At 35.8% G+C, this 10,183-nt stretch overlaps 1 protein-coding gene across 1 annotated transcript in view; it reads left to right on the forward strand.

Moving 5' to 3' along the window:
- The window catches only part of CDK13 (cyclin dependent kinase 13), a gene marked incomplete at its 5' end in the record, with an annotated part of 50,186 nt that overhangs the window by 7,828 nt on the left and 32,175 nt on the right, over window positions 1–10,183 (forward strand). Inside the window, 3 exons of the mRNA XM_017734589.1 lie at window positions 4,991–5,596; window positions 8,859–9,026; window positions 9,299–9,438. Of these exons, the coding sequence (XP_017590078.1) occupies window positions 4,991–5,596; window positions 8,859–9,026; window positions 9,299–9,438 (914 nt within the window). The remainder of the gene's footprint in view (window positions 1–4,990; window positions 5,597–8,858; window positions 9,027–9,298; window positions 9,439–10,183) is intronic.

Raw genomic sequence — 10,183 nt, forward strand, 5'->3', positions numbered from 1 at the left:
AACACAAACCAACCAATGGGAACGAGGCTGAGCAGGGGCAGGGAAACCCCGTGTCTGTGCCCTCAGGGCCCCTCTCCCAGGGCTACACGGCGGGGAGAGGAGACCCCAACAACAGTGAATACCTGTTTGTTTTAAGAAATGTTGGGTACTAGGCAAAACCAAAAAATGAAAAAGAAAGAACAGTGATGCCTAAACCAACTTTTTTTTTCTGTGCTCGAAGGGTGAAAAAAAAGGCATTATTTTTCTTGTTCTGAAAAGTAGAGTTTTGGTTTGGAAGGGTGACTTTCTTACTAGTGTTTTCTTCTTCTATCACCTTCTTTAAATCTGTCTACATGGTTTGTAGATAATGTCTTAACGGTTTGGGGTTTTTTTGCTTTTATTTTATACCTCTAGCTAAATTGTAATTTCTTCCATGTCCCTTTGCAGCTAATCTAGTTGTGCTCCCAGGCTTCTTTGTTGCCATATCTAGGGAAGAAACAAAGCAGCTTTAGAACTTACCCTGCTGATACTTACGGTCTTCAGGCACGTTAGTTTTCTTTTTTCTCCTCTCTGTATATAAAAACATACTGAAATCTGTATATGGCTCAGAAGGGATTTTAGAAGTATCATGAAGTGTGGCAGTTGTCCTCTCTGTAGGGATCTACACTTCTGTGAATTGAATTCAAGATGCTGATAGAAGACTCTTACTGCATTTAGTGGCAAAGGTGCTCATAAATGGGGCAGAACTTCAGGATGCAAACAGGGAAAAGAAGCATAGAAGGAAAGTTACCTTCTTAGTAACTTAGGCTTCTTAGTAGCCTCTCCCCTTGTGTGTTACCAGCACATGCTGGTGCTTTTGTTTAAGAGAGTGAAATGTGGCCTTTAGGTTTAGTAAACTTCCTGATCTTGCCTTACTTCAGGAAGAGAAATTTGAATTGCATTGTTCAGTGCATTTGCTGTTTGCAGTGCAGGTCTGTGCAGTTGCAGCCACTGTTCTTTTGTTCCTTTTCACTGTGTTAAAAACAAGGTGCTGACTACATCTGAAATAGGTGTCAAATGTCAGATAATGTCACATTTTATATATATGTGTATGCATGCACACACATTTACTAGAGTCCTGCTGGAAGATTTAGACTGTGTACTTCAGATGTCTCTCCTGGTGTTTTTTCAGGTTCTCACTAAGTGGTCAGTGTCCTGTTAACTGGCAGACACTGGCTGTTGTGTGAGCCCATTTCTGTGCTGCTGTGACTTCATCTTTTATGTCAAATGTTAGGTCTGAACAGAGTGAGCTGGCTGGTTTTATTATGTATAAGGCAATTATTCTCCACTCTGAGTGCTGTATAAGCTTTTGAGGGAAAGCTTGTAAATGTCTCCATATTTTTGGGTTTGTGCTGTTTTTATAGGTGAAAACTTGTACATAAGTTGTCTGGTCTGTTGGGACTTCTGAACTACACAGATGAAAGAAAGGGATAGTTGAGTGTTTGAAAGGATTATTAGGCTGATGAAAACAGCAGATTTTATCATTGTAACTTGAATAACTAGCACTTCAACAAATCTGCTTTTTACTTAAAATTCAGGATTTGTCTGTTTAGCTGAAAATGTTAATGTTTTTGCTGTATTCTCTAGAGTCTAGCTCAGTGGTTCAGGTACAGCAAGGAATTCTTGCTAAGGCTTTTGGGATGCTAGAGGTACTATATATAGGTAATAGAATAGTTTTTTCTGACATATATAATGAAAAATTCCTGGAAAAATTAAACCAGTGCAGAGATTATAATCAGTCAATGTATTTCATAACTCGACTGCTATCATTTTGACCTGCTACTAGGGGCCGTAATAGATACTGGGACTGAAATATTTGCGTGCATGCGTATCTGCTGTCTCCCACATGAAAAAGTTATGCAGTTGTCATGTGGAGTATGAAACCCAGGATGGATGATGGTTGGGTTTGGGGTTTTTTTAGCTGAGCTTGCATAAATTCATTTTCATGTCCCAAACTCTCTTGACTGGTATTGGTAAAGTACAGACATCAATCCACTGTCAATTCTTGTTTGTTTCTGAAGAAAGTATAGAAGACTTTCTATAGGTTTTCAAAACTAGGTTTTCAAAACTGCCTCTTCCTTTCCTAGTTATGGCTGCTGATCAGATGATCAAATTTGCTGTCACTGACTTGAACAGATTTTTTTCATTTTATCCTTAGTAGTGAGCTAAATGAAGCTGTTTTATTTTGTACCAAAATGGAACAGAACCAGTCTTAAAATCAGGCCTGGTGTCTCACCAACTGTGTTGTTTTAAGCTGCTGCTTCTCTTTTGTAGTGCATCTGAAATTATGTCTGTATTTCTGTTAGTTATATGCTTACTGTCTTTGTTAGGTACTGATGAAAACAAACAAGAAACCCCAAATCATACTTATGAAAGAAACAGGGCTCATTTTGAGACCTTTAGGACATGTTTTAAGTTTAGTACCGGTTGCAGTGAAGTACTTGGGATGGAGGTTGTGTTCTACAGGTAATCGGAGGGAGTGTCAGTCTGAAATAGCTGATTTATGAACAAGATGTGCAAGGAAATTTTTTCTAAGACAGGTCAGTGACATCCTTGCAAATGATGCACCGTTTATAGAAGTCAGTTTAGGACTAATGGGGACTATTAGCTTCTGCCTGATGCTGGAGAAATGTCATTATACTGATTCCAGAGTGGGTGCAGATCTGCAGCAGTAACACCTCTGGTTTGAGATAGTAATTCCTCTCTGAAAGTGAGACAGCAGTGTGAGGAGAGCTCTAGTCTAGCATTTAAACTGTGTGTATTTTCTAGGTTTTTTCCCTTCCTGCTACTCCATCTTAACTCTGTATAATGGAACTTTGAACCTTTTTATTTTTACTCCTGTTTGGCCAAACCTCTGAAAAATTTCTGTGGGATTTAGTACTTAGATTTTCAAAATAATAATGGCAAAAGTTACTTCAGCAACAGGATTCATAGTGGAGCAGAAGTAAGTTTTTAATGCAGTTTTTGTGCCCAATATTATTTTATTTGGTGTTTACTAGACATGAGCATTCACTCTTTGCTGAGTGAACCAAACATTAGATTTCAGTTGAAAATTGTTAGAATTGTGAGGCTTTTTTTAAAATTAAAGGCTTTTGATTAAAGTGTAAAAAACTTTTAGGATTATTATTTTATTGTTGTTATTACTGTTACTGTCATTGTTACCCTGCTGTGCCAGAAAATCCTATAAAATCTGTTTCCTGGCATAGAATTGAACTGTGCTAGTTTCCAAGAGTTATCTTCATCTGAGATTTGATTTTTTTTTTTTAATTTCATGAGTCTCTAGCCATTTGGATCAATTTCACCTGTAGGATTTTGAAGCTTGTGCTGTACTATACAGTGTGCATACACATTGTTTTCAGCCACTTTTTGATTGACCTCAGTGACTTTTTATCGGGTAAGAGTTCCTGCATTATAAAAAGAAAAGAGTGTGAATTTAGAAATCAATCAATATTGCACGCAAAAGAAACGCTGTTGTACTAGATTAAATATTTGTTCAGTTGAAGCATTGAGATGTAATTTCTTGTGTTGATAATTAAAACTGAATTGATTTAATTGTCAGTAAAATTAAATTTGATGTGGGATGGGTAGTCCGATCATAGGGATTGTAGCTGGCATTCTTTTTGTCTGTTTATTGGGATTAGTTTTTTTTGTTGGTTTGGTCTGGGTTTTTTGTTTCTTTTGGTTTTGGCAACCTCTATACACTGTGTTATCTTTTGAACTCTGAAATTCTTGTATCTTCAGGAAGTCTTATTTTGGCTATTGCTTGATACAATTTTCTTTGTCCAGCTGATGAATATGCGTGTTTTTAATCCTGAGTATGCTTTTCCTCCCCTTCAAACAATAAGCAAAATAGATTTTCATCAAATTTTAATCAAGAAAATACTTGTAAATCTGATGAATACCTTTGTTATTCTTGGTATGGTAAAATGGATTAAAACCCCTACATTTAATTTAATTTATTTCATAACATTACTATGTGGTAGCAGTGGATTAGGCTACTTTACTTACTCCATGCCTTTCAGCTCAATTAGTTTTTTTCCCTTCTTATTGAAGAACTGACTCAAAACTAGTATTAGGCAAATTAGAATATCCCTTTGAAATTTTGAATGAAAAGTCATTCATATTAAATGGTATTGTTGTACAGTAGTTGTTTAAGATTGCCCCTCCCCATCCTCATTCTAAGGTAATTTTCTTGCTATCATTTTGTAGATGGCTTAGATTTTTTCTTTTTCTTTCTATTAATGTCTGCATTCAGATGTAGTTATAGCATAGGCCCATTTGTGGGTTATGTTTGTCAATAGCTGTAACAAATACTGGGTACTTGGGCTATTTGGGAGGGGGGGCGGTTGTTTGTTTTGGATTTTTTTGAAGTTGTACAATTGGATTTCAAAAAAGGAAAGCTGTCTTTCAGCTGGCTACATTGCAGTCTTTATTATTCCTTTTTTCTCAATTAACTTAATGATATTTATGAAAGTGAAAATTCAGAAGTTCCTACAATTAATGCTTCAGTGTTGTTTAGATTTCTCTTGTCTCTCTTGTAATTTTAATTTCATTTTGTTGAATTCTGACTATGTAGTCAATTGAGTTTTTCTCAAATACTGTACACGCTAAAGGTGTTTGTACAAGTTGCATACGTTGAGATTTTCTTTTAAAGAGAAAAATCTCTTAAGTAGTGAGGAAAGCAGAACATTTCTTGCCTTATATAAGTATTGTATTTTGCAGTTCTGTGAGATGAGAAACTACACCTAAGAGTTTTCATGTTTTCTAACAAAAAGGTGTAGAATCTTGATTGATTAATTGTAGATTTTTATGTTTTTAATGCAGGGTCTCTTCTATTTCATAGACTTCTGTTTATTCTGTGAGCATGGTGATAATAGTTGGTTTAAAATATGTAGTTTGTCAAAAAAGTAGATATGCCGGGAAACCAACTAGAATTAATTTTACCTGGGTAAATCTTTAATTTTTGAAACAGGAGATCAGCAAAATCTCGAAGCAGAAGTCCATATTCATCGAGGCACTCCAGGTCTCGTAGCAGACACAGATTGTCTAGATCCAGAAGTCGTCATTCAAGTATTTCTCCTAGTACATTGACTCTGAAGAGTAGCCTGGCTGCTGAGCTGAACAAAAACAAAAAGGCAAGAGCTGCTGAGGCAGCGAAAGCCAGTGCAAAAGCTTCCAATACTTCAACACCTACTAAGGGAAACACTGACACTGCTGTAAGCGCACCTCAAGTGAACAATGTTAAGGACCTGAAGAAAATCAAAACTGAGCATACACCTTCTCCTACCAGCAGTGCAAATCTGAAAAACGACAAGGCAAAAGCAAAGGTCTCGCTTCCTGAAACAAAAGCCGAAAATAATTTAATTGCAGACAAAATTACTAAACAGAAGCCTGCAGCAGTGAAAGAGAATAAATTGGCTGTTGTGAAACAGCCACCAGTCCCTGTAAAAGAGAAAAGCAAACCGAATACACCAAGTGTAGTAGCCAAGGAGAAAGATCGAATTGTTGCACTACCGACCTCCACACTGCCACCCTTGCCTTTGCCTCCCACACTGCCTGAAGATAAAGAAACTGAAAGGTGAGTTGTGACGGAGATTTGCTTTTGGGGTTGTTTGTTCCTTTTTATATAGTGGTTGTTGTTATTTCCTTCGGAAAATAAATATAAAACTATATGCTGGATCAGGCCTATGCATTATTTAATTTGTTATTGCTCTTCAGTTGTTTAACTGGTGGTTATTAGTGAAGGAATTTGATCTTAAAAATAATTTAATTAGTTCTTGAAAAAAGAAGAATTTGGTCTAAGAGGAATCTTTCAATAAAAAGTCTACTAAAGAAATATTTTAAAAATTGCTGGGATATGATAGCTTTGGGACTAATGAAAGAATGCATTCAAGAATTCAAGATTTCAAGTTCGGTGTGAACATATACTTCTGGGGAAAAGTTGAATTCAGTAGCAATATGTAAAAATTCTTTATTTAGCTGGGTTTTGAAGTAAAGATTCTCTTCTCTTTGAAAGGCAATTGTTTTATAGCTGGGCATTATTTTAGTGTATTTTATTTCAAAGATAAGTATTATTTTGAATATGTATGGTAGAAGTGAGGTTCATGGCTTGTCATTTGTATTAATTTTGAAGTGTAAAAATTGGTCTGTAGTGAAGAAATTAATTTCTGTGTTCCAAGTGTCATCTGAATTTAGACTATGTTAAGTCTGTTCGTAGTCCTAGCAGAGAATATGTGCTGTGATTTGTATTGGAAAATGATGCTGTTAGAGAAGTTGTTTTTTTGTTTTACTGAAGGTGTTGCATGCCTCTCACATGTATGCAAGAAATCACCTCGCACGTAAGCCAGAAATTTTTAGCTAGAGGTGTAAACATTTCTCTTGTGTTTGCTAGTAATTTAAGTTTGTATTAGACATTGAGGGTGCATAGGAGGCCTTGGGAAATAAATACAACCTAACATAGTATTAGACAGTTACATTTTTTTTTTTTTTACTAGTAAAAAAGAAATCATTTCTTGCCCTTCAGCATTAAACTCTAGCAAATGTAATAATGGTGTAGCAAAGGTGTGATTGCATTTATGTTTGTGACAAAGCCGTCTTCTCTAGGTAAATGAGAATCCTGATACTGTGAACAAGATTTACTGTTTTAACTAAAAACTAGTCTTAACTAGTTTAACTAAATATGACTGGCATTGCAGTATTAATTGCAACAATATGAAGTGAGATTTCATATTGAAGCTGGCTGATTGCTTCTGATTATTATTATTATTATATTTTAATGGATCACATGTTTTAAGTTAGGTAAACTGAGGAGTTAAGCTATAATTAAGTTGTGGTTCTTTCAGCACTGGGCTCATTCTCCTTTCAAAACAAAATACCTACTGCTTGCAAACAGCTGCATTAGAAAGGTTAATGAGAAGTAATATAATGTCTTTCATGCTTTGCTTAGTTTTGCCTATAGGATGTTATAAACTTCGGATCAGAAAATACAAGTCATGATAAAGCTTAAGTCATCAAAGGAAGAAGATCAATGTTTTTAAGGGCAGAGAAGGGCAAAGGTATTTACCTTGGGCTCAGAGTTACTATGGGGAAATTTTGTCAACAAAGAAGGCTTGAGCTTGATGCTGTGCAGAACTCTCTGGTTCCTTCAGTAAGAATCTCATAAACCCACAAATAACCAACCTAAGGGAACATCAATGTTGCAACCTCACAGTATAGGTTAGCTGAAAGGGAAAATTGTCCTGGTTGTCAATGATGTGTGATTTAGCAGACCTGAAAAAAGAAGGCTGCTCTTGGCTGCCTCTATTTTCTTTTAAATCTGTTTCAGAACCTTTCATATGTTATGCTTTCATTCATATTGAAAATTTTGGGGAAAAATTATGAGAGAAATAATATAAACTTCAAAATAAGAGTTTCTTATTGCCATGACAGTTACATCCACTGCACGAAGGTGGTTTATTCTTTTTAGCATGTAAACCATTATGTTTGTGATGAGGGCAGTCTATGCTTCCTTGTGATGCTTCTTTAAAATGGGGCAGTGGCAGTTTGGGAAGTGGTAAAAGACATAAAAGTGTTCAGTTTTCACAGAGAAGCATAAACATATGGAAAACTGGAATGCTTTGCATATGTAAGGATTACTAATTGCAAGAAAAGTAAGAAAAAAATGTATGCATTCTCCATTATGGGAGTTGGCAATATCTTTCCATTTAGAGAAGTTCCTGCTTTATCTATGAAACTAAGCGGGTAAGAAGTTGTAGAAAAACCTTCACAGAGAAGGATGAATAGTGTGATTTGGCAAATGCAGCTAACTTGGAAAATGTCCCCTCAAAGCATGACTTAAGTTTTATTGATACAGTGACAGAAATTAAGAGTGAATTCTGTATGAGAGTGCTGTAGGGGAGAAACAATTATGTAATTATACAAAGTTTAGAGATGGTCGTGGCTTTAAAATTAATGCAGTAGCTGAACAAATCTAGCTAAACTAAAGGAAGATCTGATAAGATGGAACCATGTACTTAAGAAAAAAAATCCTGCAGCAGTTATGCTTCCCCATTAGAATGGGAAGAGCATCTCTAAGATCATTGTGTAATTGTTAAAAGAATACATTGCTGTACATGTGTTTGGGGATTTTTCTCAAGACAGAGATGGACGGTTAGTATCTGTTACCTAATTATGGTTGGTTAAAAATCAGGTATCAGTAACCTGTGTCAGAAAAACATTGTCATTTTTTCATCTGATTTTGTTTTTCCCACTTGATATGCATGCTGATCACTAGAAATGTGTTGAATCTGGAGTGTTTCAACAGAAGTATGCAATTAGAATTTGTAAATGAGGTGATGTGGACAGCCTTGTAATGCCCTGCAGTGTTAATGTAAGCATGAAGCTCATTATCTACAGAGACCAGTTTTGGAGAGAACTGGATTAGTTAGATCTTCTCTCTTATATGAGAAGTCAGAGTACAGGTTTTACCACTATACTTCTGATATCTGGCAGCACCTGAGCTCTAAATGTTTTTAATAGTCTAGGCCATAAGCTTGGAAAGAAGCTTCTGTGGCAGAAGTCTGGCCTGGTAAGGCTCCCTGTGTCATCTGAGCTCAGCTTTCACCAAAAAGGTCTGATTTCACGGTTCTGTAGAATTGTGGTAGTTAACTGTGCATCTTCCAAAGAGCTATTTGTGAGTCATTTATCCAAGTCCTGCAAATTTTAAGAGGAGAGATTTCAAATGTTGGTGCATTGACAGTCTAGAATGTATTTTTTTAAAAAAATAATTCTGATAAGTTTTTCTTTTATGCTAATATTCCACTATCTTCAACTTACTAGCAAATTGTGGTTTTTTTAAATAGTTTGAGAGAGAATCTTTCAGTGAAGTCAGTTAAAGAAACGGAGAAGAAACTTCGCCATCTGCTTGCAGACTTGCCACTTCCACCTGAGTTGCCTGGAGGAGCTGAGGTACCCAAAAGTCCTGAAGAAAAGAAACCAGCAGTTCAGTTACATAGCAAGAGAAGACCAAAGTATGTTTATTAAACTTTTTTTAAAGCTTATCAAGCAAGTAGGAATGATAATAGTTTCTTTAAAATATATTCTTGTCAAAAGAGTTCTACTTTTTAATGATATTTTTAATATTTATGTGGCTTGACTCAAACGGCATGGTTTATTGCCACTTAATGGTAATAAGACATTTAACTAATAATGTCTCAAATAGTTAGTGTTGAGGGTGTCTTCAGAGTTAAGAAAATGCCTAGATATACTAGCTGTATTCTTAAAAATGTTTGTTGCTTTCTAGAATATGTGGACCACGACATGGTGAAACAAAAGAAAAAGAAATAGACTGGGGAAAGCGCTGTGTGGATAAATTTGATATCATTGGTATTATTGGTGAAGGCACTTATGGGCAAGTTTACAAAGCCAGAGATAAAGATACAGGTAAGTTCAAAAAAAGTAAATGTAATCCTGCAATTTTACATTACCAGGATGGTTTTGGTTTTTGTTTGAGTAAAATCTGTGGTATTCTGCCCTCTCATGTTTGGAAGGATTTTAGTTGTTGGTGTGTTTAGTTTTAAGTCTATCATTTGTCTAAATCAGAAATTACTGTTTGCTGCATTGGAAAATCGTTTATCTGTAAAGCTGTGGCTGAAATCAATCCAAGTAGTCTTAAATTCTAATTCTTATTTCTTGAGTTTTGATGCTCTGTATAAAGTTGAACTAGTAAAGAAGAGAGGCTAAATATCCTAGGGAAACTAAATGTCACCCTAGACAGGATGGCAAACAGTAATGAAGCTTGTAAAGGGATGTAACTGTGAAAGAAGCTATGCATAAAACTTGGTTGTTGTTTGTACTCCAGTAGTCAGTAGTTCATAGTACGAGGAGAATCTGCTGCTGTACAACACAGCCCTGAAGAGTTGCATGTGGGGGGTTCTTGCAGTATAACTGGCTTTACAACAGTGACATCATTTTTTAATTTCTTGTGAAACTACTGCTGAAATGAGCAAGGAGTCACCACTAGCATACTGTCACCACTATAGTATTGTCACTACATCTAAATAGATGATCCAAATTCTTTATATATGCAGTATGCTGTGTGATTGTTTTATGCTCAGTTAGTAGTTCTTTCTATGACTGCTTGCCCTTCTGACTTATTTGTGCATGCTTTGAATGCTGGACAGTTTTC

The sequence above is a fragment of the Corvus brachyrhynchos genome, unplaced genomic scaffold (assembly GCF_000691975.1).
Source record: "Corvus brachyrhynchos isolate BGI_N302 unplaced genomic scaffold, ASM69197v1 scaffold94, whole genome shotgun sequence".
Classification (NCBI taxonomy): Eukaryota; Metazoa; Chordata; class Aves; order Passeriformes; family Corvidae; genus Corvus; species Corvus brachyrhynchos.